The sequence below is a fragment of the Aethalodelphis obliquidens genome, unplaced genomic scaffold (assembly GCF_003676395.1).
Source record: "Aethalodelphis obliquidens isolate GAN/ISIS:26980383/991018 unplaced genomic scaffold, ASM367639v1 scaffold37, whole genome shotgun sequence".
Taxonomy (NCBI): Eukaryota; Metazoa; Chordata; class Mammalia; order Artiodactyla; family Delphinidae; genus Aethalodelphis; species Aethalodelphis obliquidens.
The window spans coordinates 9,848,175-9,869,236 of record NW_020837981.1 but is presented as its reverse complement, the minus strand read 5'-3'; the positions used below and the strand labels follow the sequence as shown (position 1 = coordinate 9,869,236).

The window sequence follows — 21,062 nt, the reverse complement described above, 5'->3', positions numbered from 1 at the left end:
AATTTTTTCTTTTATTTCCAGGAACACATTTATTCATGCTAATCTCTTCAGGGGTAGGACAAATTGGAGCACTGGGTAGTGAATACAGTTTGCAAATAGGCAATATAAGTAGAGAGAAAATTAATATGTATTCCTCAGCACTCTAAAAGGAGAGGAAGAACATTAATAGCCATTTCCTTGCAGATATAACTTTGAAAATGTTATTTCTGATCCATCAGCGTGGGGCTCCACATGAGGAAAATGGTTACAACGTGACAAGAAGTGATTAGATGTGAAATGGCATCTTTCTGGCACTCCTCCCGTCTCTTTATCCTGTTCTTATTGGGACATAGGAGGAATCATGTTTTGTTCAGAAGATCACAGCTCTGGCCTGGGATCAGCTGCTCATTGGCTGGGTGACCTTGGGGAATTCCTTTCTACTCTCTAGGCCTTGGTTTCCATATCAGTAGCTGGATTAGATGAAGCAGTGAATTTGGGTTATCACAAATCCTAATTACTTGAAGGTACTTGAGAAAAATAGAGATGCTACGGCACCACCTACTGAATCAGAATGTCATTTTCTGAGTTCTATATATTTTTTTAAGTGACATGCTGAAAGTCTCATAATTCTTTTTTTTAAAAAATTTTATTGTGGTATAATTGATTTACACTGTTGTGTTAGTTTTAGGTGTACAGCAAAGTGAGTCATATTGAGTCAAAGTGAGTTATACATATGCATATATCCACTCTTTTTTAGATTCTTTTCCCATATAGGCCATTACAGAGTATTGAGTAGAGTTCCCTGTGCTATACAGTAGGTCCTTATTAGTTATATATTTTATATATAGTAGTGTGTATTGTCAATCCCAATCTCCCAACTTATCCCTCCCTACCTCCGCACCGGTAACCATAAGTTTATTTTCTACATCTGTAACTATTTTGGTTTTGTAGATAAGTTCATTTGTAGACTTTTTTTAGATTCCACATATAAGCGATATCACATAATATTTGTCTTTCTCTGGTTAGTTCCATATATTTTAATTGAGGTTGGGGGAGGTTCCTCAACCTCTAAGTGGCAGAAACTTTCCAAGCCAAGCTGGGATTCTGGAAGGGTAGTTGGGGCTTAGGCGCTGCTCCCTTCTTCCCCACTGGACAATATAAAGTCGAACAGGTTCTTCTGGTCAAGGATCCCTTTCCCTCTCAAAAGTCCAATATGAACCCCTCTCCCCAAGTCAGAGATGACCTCGCTCCTGAGCCCAGCTAAGGACTTAGAGTATCTGTCAAGTTCCAGGCAAATTGGGGAATAAGATTGGTTTCTCATTGCTATTTTCAGGATTTGTGAAAATAATGCTAAGAAATCAGCAGATGGCAGTTTCATTTGTAAATTCTTTTTTTCCCCTGCCTTTTCCACCCCAATCTCCTCCTCTCTTTGTTTTTAATTACAACGTAGTATTTGCATGTTGCAAAAAATCACAGAAGCAAAGCAGAAGCCCCTTTCCCACTCACCTTCCCCAAACCTGCTCACTTCCCCACTCCTTGCTGATGTTTGTATTTTAGAAGAGAGACAACAGAACCTTTTAAGATCTAAAGAGAAGGGAAATCTGAGGCACTGAGAATTAATAATGATAATAATAATTATGATAATAGTAAATAATAACAATAAACTAACATCTGTGCGACGAATACTCATGCCAGACATTATGATTGCATTTAATATATATTAAAATTTTTAATTGTTTGGATTGGGAGAGCGGAGAGGTGTTTTGGAGTATAGATCATCCTCAGTCCCCTCACATGTGTGCACAGACTGCAGAGGGGCCTGGAAACCTTCCCTCTTTCCTACACTTCCCAGACTCCTTCTTTTAGGCTGAAAGGAGGCTGCTTCGGCAACGAAGAGCATTTTGTATGCAGACATCCAGCTTTTTTTTTTTTTCATTGAAATCTAATGTGGTGAGTCTGAACTAGGGGCTGGGGCGTGATTAATTACAGCAACCATCTTAACCTGCTCGGGCTGAGCCTGAAAGAAACGAGGTCAGGCTGAACAGAAATTCAGGATAGAGAGGAATGCTAATAAAACTTTGTTAACTGGCCCTGTCTTTCTTTCAGCTGCTGATGCACGGAGTTGGAAGATTTAAGGAATCAGTTCCTGTTTCGCTGGTTCTGGCCGACCCCAGAATCAACTCCCTTGATTGGAAATAAACAGGATCTTCCTTTTTATCCCCAGGAATGTGATGGAGGAAGGACTCTAGGGGAAAAGGTCTCTTCTGCCAAAGAAGAAGAATAATAACAAAGATGACAGTGGGAATAAAATATTGCCCTCTTCATCAAGGGCAATAAGGAAGTGTCTAGCTATATGTGTTGAGCCTTCTCGCTCTCCATATGTGCATGTTAGAACTCCAGAATTCAGCCCAGGTTTGATCTGAACTCTTTCTGTCCTGTGGTCCTCTTGAGTGTACTATACATATTGGGCTACATGTCTCAATTTTGGTTTCAGAAAACAGGATTACAATTACAGCATTTCAGGTTGACATAGTACTGTAAATGTCTAAGCATGAACCTCTCCTAAAGGGTATATCTCTGTCATGTGTACCCTCTGTGCCTGGCACAGTGCCTGGTCCTTGGAAGCTGGGGCAGAGGGGCTATGGTATAAATGGGGTAAGGCAGGGGGTGCCTGCAGCTCCCTCTCTGTTGGCTGAGGAATGGGGTGAGGGGACTGAGGAAGAACTCGGATGACTGCATGAACTTTCCCTTTCCCTCAGTGCTCCTGGGGCAGGGGCAGGAAGAGCTGTGTTCAGGGAGAAACCTCAACAAGACTCATTCCCCCTGTTGACTTTTGTAAACTCCTTGTATTCCAAAGGACTCATTTGCCCACTTCTGGGCCAGCTGTATCTCAGCTTGCTCTCTCCCCTCCCAAGGGGAGGACCATGTTACCTAAAAAAACTTACCTTTTGCTATTTCTTTTTCTCTCTCCTTTATAGTTTCCCTTCTTTCTCTCTTTCTTTCTTTCTTTTTTACCTTTTGCTATTTCTATTAAATTTTCCTTTTTGCTCAAGAAAGTGATGAGGTAGAAAAATGTCCCCTCCCCACTCTTCCAATTTTCCTTGGTCCAGGGATACAGATTCTTTTTCTCCTTCTCCTCTCCCTCCCCTTTGCCTTCCTTCTCCTTGTTCCTCTGTCATGAAGACTAACTTCCCAAAGCTGAGGGGAGTAGGGAGAGGTGAATCCAGTCTGTTTCTAGAGAAGCCCTCCCCCACTACATTCAGTAAAAAAAAAAAAATGTTTACTCTGCTCAAGAATTTTCAATAGCTCCCTATAATCATCAGTTTATATTCATTTCTGACATTAAAGTCCACTTTTTTTTTTTTGCGATACGCGGGCCTCTCACTGTTGTGGCCTCTCCCGCTGCGGAGCACAGGCTCCGGACACGCAGGCTCAGCAGCCATGGCTCATGGGCCCAGCCGCTCCGCGGCATGTGGGATCTTCCTGGACCGGGGCATGAACCCGTGTCCCCTGCATCAGCAGGCGGACTCTCAACCACTGCGCCACCAGGGAAGCCCTAAAGTCCACTTTAATCTGAGCTATCTTGAACTTTATTCTTTGTGATTTCCCAATTCCCTCTTCCCTACAGTCAGCTGGCCTTCCTGATGTGTTCACTTAGTGGAGACCAGAGCGGTTGGGGAGGCATTCTAAGCAAAACCAACAACTAAAAGGTGAGCAGAGGATGGGAGAAGCAGGAAAGGAGGCAGGAAAGGTAAAGGTTGATGGGATTTAAAAGATGTTGAGGGAAATTAGTTTGATGATTTTGGGCTCAAGATTTGGGGCTGTATTATTAGATTGGGAGGAGGCCACTGAAAGATTTCAGGTAGGGTCAAATCGGGCGTTTAGAATGATCTCCCTGGGGCTGTGTAGAGAAGGGAACAGCAGTGAGGGGGTTTGGAAAGGTGGCAAAGATCCCTGCTCACTTTGGTGTCATTGGTGGATAGTAGGGTCTGCAGAACAGACCTTCTATGCTCAGAAGACACAGCCGTGTATGGAGGCAGGGGCGTGGGTGAAATGACCTCAAGCACCCTCCTCCTGGTAGGGGGAAGGGGTGGGGTTCCAGTTTCATCTCTGAGTAGGTGTCAGTTTATTTCCACATGTTCTCTCTTTCGGGTCAAAGCCCATCTAGAAAGGCCAAGGGGAAAGTTCCCTGGGGAGGGTAGAGAATCACTTCCTCCTTTTCAGGCAGGAAAGGCAGACAAAAGTGGACAATGGACTCAGAGAGGGTGCATCCAGCAGAGAATGAGGGAGGAGCCTGAGGGGCTGGCCCGGGGCAGGAGGCCTCAGAAGATTCCCTTTGATCCCCCTTATCTCTGGAGGGCAAGCATTCTTTTTTGGCCTGTGGGGCCTTTTGTTGCAAGCATTTCCTGGAACCCACCAAGGTAAACACAGCCAAGTGTGTGTTCTTACAGCTCCACTTTGCTGTGTCCGCTCCTCCCAGCAGAGAGAAGGGCACGCGGGTCAACCCTCAGAGAGGTCAACCCCCACAGTCAACCCCCACGTTACAGTGCGTTGGCACCAGGCCTGAGAGATAACCATGACGGCCACAAAATGCTGAACCAATATCATAATCATCACCGTCAGCATCACATCATCACCTGCACAACCAGGGCCTTCTAAGTGCTGTTTAGACACAGGGACCAATGAAAAGTCCTGTGAACACCCCCTTTGATGGAGATGGGGAGCTACAATCATCAATAGGCCTACTGAGTTGAGGTCCCTGGAATGCCTGTGAGATCTGGAGCCTGGTGCGTGAGGACCCAGTTTTCCCTTCTCTATTTGAATGGTGCCTATACCCATTGGTATAGGGAGGGAGCAGGATGGAAAGTCTAGTTAAGGCCGGGCTGCCTCTCAGCTGCAATAAGGGACGGCTGATAATGTGACATTGAATTGGATTCTGGTGATAGCTTTGTGCATCCTGGTGCTGGAGGTATGAAGGCAAAAATACAGAGAAAATAAGGGTCCTTTCAGTTGAGAACAGGCATGAGCTTCCATTTACCCGTCCCCTGGGCCTAACTTCACCCAGACAGGAGGCAGCAGGGGCTACCCCTCACATCCAAGTGAGGCAAAGGTGTGTGGGGGGAGCTGACCTCATGGACGACTTCCAGCCTCACATTTAACATTTCCCTGTGAGAAGAGAGAATAAGCGACGCCTGAAATTTGGGGACATCATTCAGCTCTTCTTCCCAGGGCGTATTCCTGTCAAGTGGGGTGTTATTAGCTGAGCCAGTGGTTTATTTATAGAAAAATTCAATTCCCTCCTGCTCCCCATGCAAATGGGAACTCCACCCCATCAGGTGTCCTTTCAATCTCTCAACTCCCCTCTTCCCCTCAGAGTTGGGGACAGGAGTTCCCAATATGCCCCTCCTCCCTACAGTTGAGGACAGTTATGTAATCCGGATTGTGACATGGAGGACAGTCCTGGTTCTCCACACGCCCCTGGCTAACGGCTGCGATGGGGAGCCCGTGATGGGAGACCTCCCTGCTTCTCCATCCCCCAGTGCGCCCCTACCAACGCGCCAGGGCTCTGGGCATGAGATGGGGCTGCTATTCCTGTTGCCCTGACCCTTCCTGAGCCGTAGGGTCCTGGGGCACCCGGGGGCGGGGCACGGGGAAGCCCGGCGGTCTCGCCAGTGAGTCGGGCGCGGGCGCTGCGGGCACCTGTTGCGGCGCGCAGGGCGCTGAATGAGGCTCACCTGCGCGAGGCCCGGCCCAGCGCGGGCGGCGGGCGCACAGCTGAGCCGAGGTTCAGACGCCCGGCCCGCGCCTCGGGCTTCCGCCGGGTCAGCTGACCACCCAGTGCGGAACTAATAGCCGGCCCGAGCTGCCCGCCGCCGCCGCCGCCGCCGCGTTTCTCCTCCGCGCTCCGCACTCGGTATAGCGCGCCCGCCCCGTCGCCATGGCTGGGCTTGTGGTCAGTGGAGCTCAAGTAAGTCTGCTGGGGCCACCCCGCCCCCGCCTCGGCACAGTCGGTCGGGGGAGGGAGCCCTGGGGCGAGCGGCGTCCCGAGGTTAGACGGGGCTCCCTGCCTCACTGCAGGGGGCTGCGTCGGCAGGTGGGGAGTGGCTCCATGCCCAGGCCTACCCGACTTTGGTGAGCACAGGCTCGGTTTTGCGCCTGGCACACCTCCTGGGTGGGAGGAGGGGGGAAGGCCCCCAGGTCGCCCGGGTCCCCTCCAGCCCCAGCGCTCACTGACCAGGGGCCAGCCCGCGGAGCTCTCCATCAGGCCGAGTGGGTAGTACGCACAGCCCACGGTACTTTCCCGGGCCCACAAAAAAGTTTTCTTTCATAACCAGAAGAAAAAAAAAGAACCTTGGTTAAAGAAACGTTTTAATATATTTGTCTGTACACCAATGCAGTTGTAGAATATAAATTGTAGCTATGGGTTTTTATTTTCCCCCCCCCCTACCCCACGGAGGAAGGAATCTATGAAAGACAGTGAAAATCATGATGCATCCCTGCAGGCACTGGGTTGGGGGGTTTTGCTGCAGACTTGCTCCGGCTTCTGACCAGAGGCCCCTAATCAGAGGTGGGTAGAAGGCTACAGTTCTCCAGTTTTATTTTGGTCCTGATTTCTTTAACAGGCGTCCATGGGAAATGGCAACACTGCAGTTTCAACCCGAGGTGATAGACATCCAGCTTTACTTGCTGTCAGCGCTGTAGTGAAGCCTTAGGTGTTAGTCATTGCTGGAGGGATGGACTCAGCCATTATGGGGACCAGGTGCCTTTTACTTGCTGGAGAAGCCAGATGTCCCTTTTACACTCTGATTAAGCCAGCCCTCCTCCTTCCCACCTTTCCCTGCACACCCTAGAGAAATGGTTCTGAGGAGTTGAGGCTCTCCCTTGGATTGCCTAAGGCATGTAGTGTCAGGCAGAATTAGATTTTGAGGTTACTTTTGGGCTAAGGGAATGTTTCCCCTTCTCAGAGTTCAGAAGGGAGCAGACCAGGGAGGTACCAGCCTGGGAAGGAGGTTAAAATGATGTATCATATTTAGCAGGCAGGGAAAAGGGACCTTCTGGGAGTTAACAAGGCTGCTGGGGGAAGGGCTGGAGGAGAGGGCCTCTGCCCAAGCAGGGTCCCTGACCCACCAGAACCTAGGTCTCTGCATTTCAGACCCATGGTTCTCTGGTAGCTTCTTGCAGCTTCATGGAAGACTTGGCAGTGGGGCTGCGCCTTCCCGTGCCTCCCTTTCCCTTTCTCTTCCCGTTTCCCAAACTTGATATTTTTTTTTTGCGCCCCTTGATTTTGGCACATCCCAAACTGCCCGAGGACATTCACTGACCTGTGGGTGAGGCATTTTGGGCCCTTGGGGACAGTTCTAAACAGATGGAGCTGCCAGGGAAGGAGCGGAGCAGGCAGGTTGGGGAAAATGCCGTTGGGTCATTAGTGCGCCGTATTCTAAACCTCCTACATCAGTGAATCTGAGTGGTGGCCCTGGGGTTAGGGTCTTTTTAGCATTCTCCCCCTTGCAGCCATTATAAGGTACAGCACCTTGGGCTTCCCTGGTGGTGCAGTGGTTGAGAGTCCTCCTGCCGATGCAGGGGACATGGGTTCGTGCCCCGGTCCGGGAGGATCCCACAGGCCGCGGAGCAGCTGGGCCCGTGAGCCGTGGCCACTGAGCCTGTGCGTCCAGAGCCGGTGCTCTGCAACGGGAGAGGCCACAACAGTGAGAGGCCCGCGTACCGCAAAAAAAAAAAAAAAAAAGATATAGCACCTTGAATGTGTATTACATGGTACTTCTCAAACTTGGGATCCTTATAAAGGGGGGAAAAAACCCCACTTGCCGTGAAGTCCACAGTATTACTGTTTTAATTACAATATTGCTTAAGTATACAAACATAAGACCAGATAGAACTTTTTCTAAGTTCGTATTTAGAGACTTATAAGCCCCAAATAAAGGGATTGGATAAGTGTAAAGATGAAAACCGTAACACCCAGAAAATGAAAATAAACAATTTAATGAGATGGATGGTGTTCTGCTGAAACTCGGTCACTGCTTTCAGTGCTGCTGTAGGCTGACGGCCATCGCCCTGGGTTTGAGGAGTTGCACAGACCTGTAACACCGCACACTCGGGGATGAGGCGGTCCTCCCTACACGTTTCTCTGTAAAAATCTTTTAACATGGATCTGACTCCATTTGGTCTTCTTTTGGCTTGAATGCATCATTTATATTCAGTACGAAAGCCTCAATCTTCCTTTTCCACTAGCTTAGGATAATTAAAGTAGGGGCATTAATACAACTGCAGGTATAAATGCAAACTTGAAATTTGGGTACTGAAATCTCATACCCGAAAGACATTGGAATAAGAAACCCCTGCCACAGGGATATTGGTCTGATTCAATAACTATTTACCCAGTGGTCACTAGGTGCCCAGGACAGGGCTGTGTACTTTCAATATGTAAACTTATCTCATTCCTCAATTTTAACTTACATTACAGGGTAATATGTGACTCGTGGGGCTGTTTAATCAGGGTTGACTAGTTAAGAGCCAGGTGGTAAGCTTTTAATAAATGTTCGTAGTTACATTATTCTTAACACCTTTGGAGGTGGTTCGTGTTTAACTAGTTTATAGAAGAGGAACAGACTCCGTGAGATTGTGACCCACCCAAGATAATACAGCTAGTAAGTAGCAGCACAGGGACCCAAACTCATGCCCAGATCTGTTTCTACTCTCACAGAGCTTCCAGTACTGTGAACTTAAAATTAAGAATCCCTCACCCCTGGGTGGGGGCAGGCATCCTAAAATAATCTCCTCTCAGTCTGACTACTACGGAAAAGTTCAGGAGCCAGACCATCCCAACTGCAAAGAGAAACCCTCAGTGTTCTGCAGTTTGGTAATTTTCTGCAGCTTCTGCTCAGAGGAGCTGGCTGTGTGTACATCTGCATATCCCACCGAGACATTCTTATTTTTCCGTCTGGTGTTCCTCACTGTAAGGGTCTTGAACTTGATATGTTTTCATTTCCCTGATAATGGTGTCCTTTTCTGCTGTAATTCCACGCGGGGTAGAAGTCTTGGGGTGCATGTTACATAAGGTAGGCAAACTAAAAGTACGAAACTTTGTCCTTCAGTTCACTCAACATCAAGAGAATTGACTAAATGCAATGACTTCTCACTTTGGATGGGCTCTTCTGTGCCATTTAAGATCTCTTAAGCTCTGTGTTCCTTCTCTTGTTTGCTGAAGATGCAAACTATTTTTGACCTGGCTCTTCTGGCTTCCTGTTTTATGTTAGGTGGTCCCATGCTCCAGAAATTTCCCTGACATCCTGAGAGGTCATGTCTTCCACTCAGGAGCACTTCTTGAATAAGTTTCTCCTCTCATTATGAGTGTTGGTTGCAGTGCCTGGCAGTGGCTGCTTGCTGCTTTGAAGCCTTTTCCAGCCAATTTGAACCCTTCAACATGGTTGACTTAACTCACATCTCAAAAAGCTTCCAGTTTACCGTGAGGGTGGTCTAAGCATGCAGATGGCTTATCAAGTTGGTTTTCTTACAAAATTTTGGAGACATGGTCTTCATCTCTGTGGAATAGGAGCAAGTTGTGCTTTGTTTAGTTCTCTGGGGATATTGTGCTGTTAAGACCATGGAGTAAAACAAGCTGATGGAATCCTTGTTAGACATGTTGTGAATGATCCGAATGCTTCATGGTGATAGCTGTCCTTGGTGTGTGTTTGCTCTGAAGCGGAATCCTACAGGAGAAAAAGGGGAGCAAATATCCCTCTTTCCCCAGGCTCTGACACTCTTCTGGGGCCTTCCACACGGTGTCATGAGGTAGCTCTAGACCTTTCAGCTAGGAAAACTCATTTTGAAGCCGAAACTTGATGATAGATGCACCCCTGGATTTTGTTGATGAAGAAAATCCACATCCACGTGTGGATATTTAAGAATTCCATGGCCTGGATGTTGGAAGTCCTTATTCCTGGTGCAAGATGTGGTCCAGGCTCTATCATTAAGAAAGATGTGTTATAGTGGGCAGGCCTCTGGAGTCTCAGTTTCCCTGTATAAAACATGAGGGGTTTTGATTGAGTCCCTACTAAACTTAGCCCTTGATGACCCAATGAGGAAAGAACTCAGTTCCTACATTGAAAGCTCAGCCTCTCTGCTTCATATATAGCAGAGGTCTTGAATGATTTTGATGTGTACAAGATGGTGGTGCATTTTGAGTGAAAGGGATGGGTTTTCAGGTGAGCGCCTTGGGCCTTGGGACCAATGTGAACATATAATACAGAAGAAGCTGCTGATGGAGTAGACATTTGAGTGATGGAAATCCCTAGATTCTCCAGTCTCTCCTTAGTGTATAACTTCCATCTCTGCTTGGAAGCAGAACTTAATTTGTTACACAAGGAGTTCTGAAGAAAGATGGGTCTCGTGTAGAAAGGGGAGAGGTTATCATATTGAACTTACAGCTCTTTAGTTTCTAGCCTGTATCTTCCTAAGTCAAAATAATTTTATTGGAGTCAGCTGTTTTTCTGTCCTTTATCCCCACTTTGTCTCCTCCAGGAATGAAGTTACTGAAGGAGAGTGAATACACGATGTTGTATCGTCAACGATGGGCCCCCATTGGATAAGACAGGGTTGAGAGATGACCTGAAAAATTGAGGGTGCTAGGGTGCAGCGTGACTTGTATTAGATTGAGCCATATGAAAGTACTGTTGTGTAGTTCTACAATGATCGAAATATTAGTAATTCATACAGTTTAACCCAGTACCTGAGGATGCAAGAAGGCCACCATATTCTTGTTCTCAATTAGGAATCATAACTTCCCCACCCCCCTGGACACCTCTCTCTAATTCCAAGACATCCTTGTCTGTATGTGTAGAAGAATGAGGGTTTGCAGGGGGAAAGGATCAAGGCTACAGCCACGAATTTCTGCCGAGCAATTGGAGGTAGGGTCCTTTAGTGGGAAAGCGTCATGTACTGTGATCCACTGGTCACTGGTTTGTCTTACTGGTTTTGGAATTAGTTGCCAGTCCTTCCTGCAGTGTGCTATCTGTAAAAGTGAGTTTCAGAAACTCAGTGCTTGGAGCAGTGAGAAAGCCCTCTGACCTTGTCACAGCCAGAAGTTTTGGGATCAAATTTCAGTTCAGCCTCTTAATGTTTGGGCACACTCTAGGTAAATAATAATAATAATAAAATAAGTAAAAGAATGCCTGAGGGAGCAGCTCTGCAAGCAGAGTGGGGTTGATTGCCAAAGGATCCCTGGAGGACAGGGTCTTGGGAGCTCTGGCCACCCATCGTTGCCCCGTCGCCTTTGAGTCAGCTTCGTTCAGAGTGTGGAGGACATTTTATATACGGTGGAAATAGGATGGGATTGGCGGTCTGGGGAGGTTTTCTTGTCCAACCCTATTTGTTCCAGCACCCTGCAGGTTGAATGCTGGTATGTGCATCTGCTCTGTCTTTTATGAGGTAATGTGCATCGCAGGGTATTTGGGGGAGGGTGGGAGCAGAGGAGGGGAAGCAGGAGAGCCAGAGGGGCAGCTGTTGGGAAGGCCCCTGAGCAAGAGGCTGATTGCTGTGATTATACCAGCGTGCTCTGACGTTGGGTTTTTTTTGGGACATCTGAATCAGGGCAATTTCAGTCCAGTTTCCATTGTGCTGGGATTAGTCTCCATCACGCTAAGTGTACCAGCAAAGGGGAGCTGTTGGCAGAGTCCCTGAAGCCCCTAAAGCTGATTTGATCAGGAAAACAGCCACACGTGGGGCTTCTCGTGTGTGAAGCGTGTGTTTCAAGTTGGGGAAGCAATCATCGGATCAGTGACGCAGGGTTGTGAGCAGCTGGGTGATTTGCGTTGGCCACAATTGTTTCTGTTCCATTTAATTTCCAGGTGTCCTACATAGGCCAGGACTGCAGAGAGATTCCAGAGCACCTCGGCAGGGACTGTGGACATTTTGCAAAGAGGCTTGATCTGAGCTTTAACCTTCTGAGGTATGTAACCTTCACAAGACGCAGACCAGGCCTGGGAGGCCCAGTCCCCCTGGTAACGGCCTGCAGATAAAAGACATCCCAGCTCTGCATAGGGTACAGGGCTGTGAGACCTGTGGAACCGCACCCCGAAGGTTTGACTCTGCTTCACATGGTTCTCTGCTCCCCTCTTTGCGCCGGTGAAAAAGCAGCAAGTGTGAGCATCTCACATGTGTCATGAGAGGGCCATCAGCGTCACTTTGTTCTTTTCCTTTCTCACTGATGTCCGTGCAGACGAGTTAGGATACTCTTGGGGAGAAAGTGAGGTAGAACCAACAAGTGCTTTGGGGGTGTTGAGGATGCTTTCCTGGATAACTCCGTCGCCCAAAGATTTGCCAAATCCCAGGTAGAGTGTTTTTGTGTGATGGAGTCTTTGCCTTTTTATGAATTGGAACTTTAAATATTTGCAATGATGATTTCTCCCAGATGGTATTTCAAAGTAATTCCAACACTGTTGGCATGGGGTAGGTGGGAGGGAAACTTGAACAACTGTTCCAAACTTGGCAGAGAAGGTAAGTGTGATCGTCTGTATTATTCCAATGGAGAAAACAGACAGTTGTTTCATTTCTTCCTAAAAGATTTTGAATTGAGACTGGCTTGGGGGCTTCGGGGAGGGAGCTAGGAGGTTCTTGGAAAGCAGGTATCAGTGGGACAAATGGGCAGGGATCTGGGTCGTGGCTTTTCCTAACGAGGTGGTTCCACACAGAGGTTTTTCCTAAGTGTCCCCTTTAGAGCCATGCTGTCCTGGGAAGGGAACAAACTGTCTCAAGGTGGAAGGAGAGGTGAAGAGCTGGAATCCCACCCCGGGGCTTCTGTACTTTCCTACTTCCATGCTGTGGAGTGTCTTCTGAGTCGGGACACTTGGGAATTATGGATTCCAGGGAAGATGGACAAAATTCAGGGCTTTAAGGCATCAGAGGGTAGAGGGGAGTTGAAGCTAAGCCAGCAGAGCTTCTTGGGCTGGTGCTCAGGAACTCACAGCGGAGATGCATGGGCTCCAGGGAAGGGGCGTCCAGGGAGTTGTGTTGCAAGAGAGTGGGTGCTGTGTGCTTTCTCTCCCTGACTCCCAAGGGGTTTGTGTGCTTCTGGAGAGATGTGGAAACGGAAAAGTTGCAAAGTAATAGAGTGATGAGAGGATGCCAAACAAACACTGACTCTAAAGAAACAAAGGCTGGTTTTTGGTCCCTACCCAAATTGGGGACAGAATACACAACCTGGACTGGACAGTGCCTGAGACACGGGCGCCCCTTGAATAGCTCCCCAGGACAGACTCAGGCATAAGCGTTCCTTGGGGCATCGGAAGGAGTTCTTCCCATGTGACCGGCCTCCAGGGGCTTGGGGCTCTGTGGCTCAGGGGGTGGCTGCTTTGCTACTGGGAGCCCGGACGTGGGTTTCAGGAGGCTGGGCCCTGTGAGGGAGTGCGTGTCAGCAATCACAGGTCATGGGACTGGGCTGCCAGCTCTGAGGAAACAGCCGTCTTTGTCATGCTCCGGGGCCTGCCTCCCTTTGGCAAAGAAGGGGCTGGACTCCTGGGAGGTGTGTGTGTGCCGAGCGAGCTTGGTGGCGAGAAGGGGCTCTTGGCTCTGAGGGGCTGGATCTAAAAGGATTTATCACAGGAAATGATGGGTCCTGGAGGCAGGAACATTTTGTGAGAAGGAGGGAGAAGAGTTAAGATTTTTATTAATTTTTGTTGCTGTTGAGGAGACAGATTTCTGTAAGTATTGATTTTGAGGAGTGATCCCTTCTGGTCAGGAACCTGTTCTTACCCCTGTTGTGGTCCATGTGTGGGTTATAGCTGGGTTGAGGCAGGGATGAAGTCTAATGGAAGGGTTTATATTAGGACTTATAAAGTCAGAGGTGTTACAGACCACAGTGGAGAAAAGTAACCCTGGCTTGACATGGTTATGTTGGGATTGGCTCATCTTTGATGGTCTTATAACTGGGGGGCAAAGGGAGGTGGCACTATTTTATCTTGGGTGCCAGAGGAAGATGCAAGTTTACTCAGGCCCTGGTCTCTACCTCCAGCTGGATAAATATTCAAAGACGACTTAGATGCTTAACTAATTTCTCTTAAAAAAAAAAAAAAAAAAATGGGGGAGGGGAGAGAAGGAGGAGAAGGGAAGAGGAAGATAATAAACTTACCTTCCAAATAGACGGGAATGTGACAGATGTCACTAGCCCACCAGGCTGCAGGAATCATCATACCCAAAGGAAATACTGTGAATCCCCATCCCACCTTCTGTAGAAGGTTTCTTCCCAGCCCTGCCTTACTGTTTCCATGGAATCTGGGGGAGCATATCACCCTGTATTTGCTCTCTGCCTGGATTCACCATAGCTCCCTGTTCTAACCCTCTCTGCTCTATCTGCTGTTCTCTTTCTTGGCAGCCTGTCTGGCCCCACTTCGGACACCCCCTTCATCTCTTTGAAGCCGAACACAATGTTACTGTGTATTATACCAGTTCAAAGTGTGCTGGGGGCGATAGGGTGGTAATTGTTGGACGCAGCAGGAGACACATTGGGGTAGCATTGTTCCTGGAAATCTTCTGGGTACCCCCTTGCCCTAGAGACCTTCTCCCTGGCGATTCCTCTCATTAGGATCAGGTCTCCTGCATGTGACCAGGTGCCCCTCTTTCCCAGCCACTTTCTCGGCTTTCCAATGTCACTTATCTTCTTTCCAGAGCTGCCCTCAGAAACACAAAATTCTTCTTACTCTGTTATATTCAGAAAAATCACCCCTCCCCTCCTTTTTATAGAGCATCTCTGCAGGCTTCCTTTTCTCATCCAAAGAGTCATATCCGGGTATTGCCTTAAATGGATGAGAGCCACTAATACAAATTTCGCTAATCTCATAAATCACAGAATCAGCTGCAGTCTGTTTGTGCTTTAGAGTACAGCTTGGTTTTAGGCAAGGAGTTCTGTTTATTCATTTCAAAATATTTAATACGTTCACATGGCACAGTCTTTAGGGGGAACAAACATGCAGCCAGTGAAAAGAAAGTGTCCTTTACACGTAAGTCCTTTTGCCTCCTGGTTCCCATCTGCACTGCTAACTACTGGTAGTTGATTTCTGTCATCCTCCAGAGATATTCCATGCTTATACTAACATGAGAATTTCTCATGTGGCCAGATTTATATTACTTCTTGCCAAGATGTTAGTTAAAACGGAGGCACCAGGCTTCAGTTAACCACTTGTGATAGGGTCATCCTTCTCTGTTGTCAATTCATAGCCCATCATCGTTGTTAACTTCATTCATGAAAGTGATGTTTCTGCTGATTGTCTCTATGGCCACCTGTTCATGCTGGAGGGGAGTGTGGTTATGGGTTTAAAAGCTCTGAACTTTTATTTTTTCTTTCTGTTACACCTTAGGGTCTTGTCTCCTGCGTTAACTATGGTGACCCCATCTCTACCTCAGTTGGGTTGTCCAGTAGTAAACTATGCAGAAAGTCGTGGAAATTGAGACTGTCTTGCTTCTATGACTCTGTCCTGGAGGGAATTAAAGTCCCTGGGCAGTATGTTCTCTGTCGGGTTGGAAAGGGAAGCAAGACAAAAGGTCCAAATAAAATTTCTGGCTCCCTTAAAAGACTCAAACATTCTTTACCTGCTCTCTCAGCCCAGACCTCATTCTTCCTGTTATGATGAAAACCAGGTGAACTGCAATGACTGAACTGGGACCAGCTCTCTGGACATGATTCTCAGGTGTAGGGTCCTGCCATCCCCCCTTTAATGGGCATATTAGGTAGGTAACAGCCAAGAGGAGTGAAGTTTTGTCCCGTAAACTTAGATGCATTAATGATCATGAATCCAATGTTTACATCTGCATGACATTGTACTTTAGATTTTATTTTTTGAAGACAGTCTTGTAAATGATGAAACCAACAATGATCAATTTAGAAATCTTGAAAAACACAGAAAGGTATGACAGAAACCCTCTTTCTCTCAAATTTTCACTGATAATCTTACCACCCAGGAACCACCATTGTTAACATTTTATTGTCTTGGAGTCTTTCGTAATGCCAAATATTTTTTAAATGATGCTGTTGCTTACATTGTGTTGGAAGCATATTCCCATCTCAATAAATACTGCATTACAGTTTTTAATGGTTTCTTATTTCTTAATGTTGGACATTTAGATTGTTTCCAGATTTTTACTGTTATAAATATCTCTATTATAAATTGCCTTGTAATACTCATTGATGAATGTCTCTGATTAGTTGTTTGGGGCAAATTCCTGGAAATGGAATTGTCAGAGGGCCTTGATACAGATGGCAGATTGCCTTAAAGAGAGGTTATACCGATTTCTGCTACCAGGAGTATTTGAATATCCATTTCCCGAACTCTTACTTGAACTCGTTTTTGAGGTTTTCATATTTTCCTTTACTTCTGTGATCAGTACAGAGAGTCCTCTGGTTCCTTGACTGAGCCAAAGAGATCTTGGTAATGAGTTGTTCCAGCTTTCATCTTCCTTCTCCCCTGACTGGGAAAGGGCAGTGTTCTCTCTGGTGGCCCGTTTCTCTCCCCCAAGGGCCCTGAGTGGGTTGGGTGGGTTGCCTGCTGAGCCTGTGAACACAGTGGGCAGAGCAGAGCTCCCGTGGCACACGGTGGTAAGCACGTCTGTGTCAATCTGGCAATAAAATTGAGAGGGCTTAATTGATCTATGGCAACAGGAAGCTTACGTTTTAAAAATCGTTGGCAGTCGTATCTTACCTAGCATCCTCTGATGAATGTACTGGATGGGAGAACTGCTTAGGAGAAACCTTCTTAGGTGGGAGCTTGCTGCTTCTCTGGCTTTGTCCAGGATGACAGTGATGGGCTGGGGAGTTTGGGCAGCTCCAGCAGAGAAAGGGTGGCTCTGTCCTCCCTGCCAGGCAGTGAGGTGGGCAACTGGTACACTGTCAAATCTTCGAGGACGGACATACCACCGTGTCTATGCCTGTTACTAATGCTGGACAAGACTGGGCCTGTTAGTTTGCTGCTCAGTTGGGAAAATGGGCAGTGTAATGAAAGGAGCCAAGGCTTTGGGGTTAGGCCACCCTGGCTTGAAATCTTAGGACTGTCACTCACCAGTTGTTTAACTGGCCTTGGGCTAATTACAAAAATGCTGAGTGTGTAACTGTGTGTGAAGTGCCTAACAAATTACCTGGCACGTAATAGGTCTTGAGTAAGCAGAGCTATGGTTAGTGCTTAAACATGGCGCTAGTGAGACTAAAAGCCAACTCTTAGGGGCCCTCCATGGGGCCATTTCACTCTCTGGTCGTTATTGGGGTTCCTCACAAACATTCAAGATCTCCTCTTTAAGCATGTGGTATGTTTGCACATCTTTGCACCCTTTGGTATAACCAGTGGCAGAAACTTTAAGAGCCAGTGCATGATTTGCCACTTTCTCTTCTGCTCGCTGTGATCAGCAGTCTTGGGTTCTGACCATAAATGACCGGAACCCCTTGCTGACGTATGTTGGATGTAGATTGTAAATGAGAAATTTGTGTTACGAGACGTGAGGTTATTCAATGCAGTGTAACCTAGCCTATTCTAACTGGTACAAATACCTTAGTTTTCCAACTGTCTGCCATTGCATAGGCTAAAGCCCACTCACTTTGCCCACATTTTTCATCCTTCCCGACTGGGAGCGTTCCTTTGTTCATATCACGGTAGGAATGAGTAAGAGAGAGAACTCCCCGCCTAGACTCTTAGGAGAACAGCTCGAAGGGCATGTTCTGTTGGTGTTGGGTCTTCATCAAACCGTTTCTTTGCAGTCAGGGGCCTTGTTCATACTTGTTTTCAAAACCCAAATGTAGTGGTCTTACTTGGGGAGCTCACTGATGTTGGTTTTGGGTTGGCAGCAGACCTCATCATGTTGATGAGACTTGAGAGGAAGAGATGATGATGGGAAAGATAGGCTTTAGGAAGAGAAACTGTTAGTGAATTTTCACAATAGTTCTAGGGCCTTGATAAGCCCTGAGTGATTGAGGGAGGCGAGGGTCTACGTGCGTTGGAAGCAGTGTTCTCTCTGATCTGGGCAATGCTATGAAAAGCACCTTTTTTGTTCCAAGGATATTATTGGCCATTCTAGTGTCTCTGGCTACCAGCAGAACATACAGTCAAAAGGTGAAGTGGACAGTGACCTGGCAGGTAATATTTGATGTCTCGATAGCAAGACTTTGATTTCCTTGACTTATGACCCTGTCTAGAGTGACCTTTGTGACTGTAGAACCACCAAAAACAGTTTAAAGGAAAACAGGAAAGGAGGGAAGGAAGATGGCCCAAGGGAGCAGGTAGGAAGCCACTGCCAGTGAGGTTTATGTGGTACTTTGCTGCCTCCCTCCCCCAAGAATGTCCTGACTTCATGGATTTCTACCCTTTGGCCAGAAAATAGGGTATTGAGCCACAGAGTATAAGACTGAGCTGGGGAAGTGGTGGGCCTTTGGAGCGAGTTGACTGAGAGACTCTGGGGCTTTCCTGAGGTTCAGCTTTCTCATAAATGGTAATGTCCCCTGTGGCTTGCAGTGTGGTTTATTTTTATTTTTTACTTATTTTTTTTTGCTGTACGCGGGCCTCTCACTGCTGTGGCCTCTCCCATCGCGGAGCACAGGCTCCGGACGCGCAGGCTCAGCGGCCATGGCTCACGGGCCCAGCCGCTCCACGGCACGTGGGATCCTCCTGGACCTGGGCACGAACCCGTGCCCCCTGCATCGGCAGGTGGACTCTCAACCATTGCGCCACCAGGGAAGCCCCGCAGTGTGGTTTAGAAAGGGCTTTCATAAACCTTGTCTCCATATTTCCTACAATGTTACCTGCAGGATGAGAAATTCATACACTTGTTCAGTAATGCCTTTTATTTCTCATCTCACCCATTTATGTCCTTCAGAGCCTTTGGTTTAATTTTCCTGTTTTTGTAAAGTTTCTCTCTCGGAGCTGTTTGGAGCTTGGGCCCCCCGCTCTACCCTCTCCCCCTGCCCTGCTCTCCACTCTGAGGTCATTGCGCATGCGGCGGTGATGCTCTCTGTTGTCAGGGTGGCTGTTGGAAGCAGGGGTGATTTTCAGGAATCGGGGGAGAGACAAGCGAGTTTCACCCGTTCAGACTCTCTACTCACTGGCCTCCTGTTTTCTACACCATGACGTTCTATCACGGTGATGGCGGTGGGGACTCGACTAGCATTTAGTGGGTGAGGCCTGGGGTGCTAAATGTCTTCTAGGGCACGGGACAGCTTTAGACCAAAGAACCCTCCCTCCCCCACGCCAGCTGCACCCTGAGGAAGACCTCTGAGTCCTGTAGGGGAGAGCTTGGGACTGGCTCTCTGATGAAGTAAAGCAGACTTGCAGATGAGTACCCAGAGGTGACTTGCTCGGCCCTGCAAAGGAGTCCAGGGACAAGGGGTCAGACAAGTGACATTAGACATCATGGTTTTTTTCCTTATTAATACATGAGCAATATTATAGAGCACTTGCTACATGCCAAGGCTGGGCAGAACACCTGCCAGGTGTTAGCTCATTCAGTCCTCCCAATAGTATGCTACGATGTAGCCACTGAGGCCCAGATAGGGGTAGAAATCTCCCCCAGATCACAATGATGGTTAAATGCTGGGATTATATGGCCCTGGTGGTTTGACTTCAGCTTTGCAGTTACTCTAGACTGCTTCTCATGGTAGAAATCATTGCTTTCTTTGTGCAAGAAGATGGGTGGTCATTTCCAAGCCTGTATTTCCTTGGGGGCAGGGGAGTTTGTTATATAAAATCATGAGCAGCCTGTGGAATTCACGGAAGCTGGGTCAGAGTGGATCCTGCAGCTCCAAGTTGGAGACCATAGAAGCCTCAGGGGTGTCCTCTCTCCAGTTTCTCCCACACCTTCCTGAGTTGCAAAGTTTGGTGACCTTGTGAGGCCTGGGCCAGCTGGGAGTTGGGGGTTCCCAGAGACCACCTCCTCTGCTTTTATTGCCTCCTCTGGGTTATGAGGCATGGCTCAGATGGTTACTGTCAGGGCAGGAAATGGCTCAGCATTTGCCAGGGCTCTACTGTCCCAGCCTCAGGATGGGGAACCTTGAGACGGATGACTGCATGCATGACTTTTGATTCTGGAGGGAAAAGAAGAGTGAGTGAGTGAGTGAGTGAGTGAGTGAGTGAGTGAGTGAGTGAGTGAGTGAGTGAGTGTGTGTGTGTGTGTGTGTGTGTGTGTGTGTGTCCATGTCTGTGTCTGTACTTGGACATGTACTCACTAGCGTGCACACACCCACCATGTGAAAAGCCTCTTTCCTCTTGTCTCCTTGGGGACTGCTGTGCTGGTGATTTCAGCTGTTCCCTGCCCCTTTATGATGAAAGGGGAGTGATTATGTATTTTGCTGGGTGTCTGTGTTTAATTGCAGGGATGTAGTAACTATGAATTCTCCCTGGCCGAGACTTTCCTAATAAAAGCTCTCTCCTGTCCCAACTGCTTTCTCTTCCCCTTTGCACTCACACCCTCATCACTGCCACAGCACAAGGTCACTTAGGATTTTAAATGAGGAGGAGACATACACACACATGCTCAGGTTTCCTTTCAGAGTTTAAAGAAAAAAAGACACCCCCTCCTCCAGACCCATCATTATGGGGATCAGCTACGTGCCCCCCACCTTTGCACCACCTCCCCTAAGCTCCTCTCTGAGTTTATACAGGACCCAATTTTTCGGTCTCTTGGGTGTCTGCTTTTTCTCTGGTTCTGAAGAAATAAGAGACGGGTATAGCAGGGAAGACCCGACGAAAGAGCTTTTTTCTTTTTAAAAAATTCCCAGAACCATTTTTGAGATAAAGCAAGACTTACTAAAAACAATAGGGGAGGAGGGTGGGAGAGGGGGTGTTAACCCCCATACCGCCTAGTTTCTGCAGCTGGAGAAATGTTTTAAAAAAATGCACCATTGTTAAAACTTTTTTTTTTCCCCGATGGATTTATTTATAAGGTAGAGAAATATTTTCCCCATAATTGGGTAACTCTTAATAGTAGCAATTGCATATTTATCAGTGTGAGGGGCTATTATTAATGTAACTGTCAGACCCAAACACATTTCTGCATTAAATCCATTTAGTATGTGCATTATTCGGGCTCGAATGTCACCGGGA

The 21,062-nt window shown here is 47.4% G+C and overlaps 1 protein-coding gene and 1 long non-coding RNA gene across 2 annotated transcripts in view; both read left to right on the top strand.

Moving 5' to 3' along the window:
• LOC113632569 (uncharacterized) overlaps positions 1 to 2,319 on the top strand; it is a 152,127-nt gene extending 149,808 nt beyond the window's left edge. Inside the window, exon 8 of the long non-coding RNA XR_003437871.1 lies at positions 2,086 to 2,319. This is a non-coding gene — a long non-coding RNA (uncharacterized LOC113632569). The remainder of the gene's footprint in view (positions 1 to 2,085) is intronic.
• Positions 2,320 to 5,436: 3,117 nt separating this feature from the next.
• The window catches only part of LRMDA (leucine rich melanocyte differentiation associated), a 1,115,615-nt gene continuing 1,099,989 nt past the window's right edge, over positions 5,437 to 21,062 (top strand). Inside the window, exons 1-2 of the mRNA XM_027129784.1 lie at positions 5,437 to 5,947; positions 11,841 to 11,941. Of these exons, the coding sequence (XP_026985585.1) occupies positions 5,918 to 5,947; positions 11,841 to 11,941 (131 nt within the window). The 5' untranslated portion in view covers positions 5,437 to 5,917. The remainder of the gene's footprint in view (positions 5,948 to 11,840; positions 11,942 to 21,062) is intronic.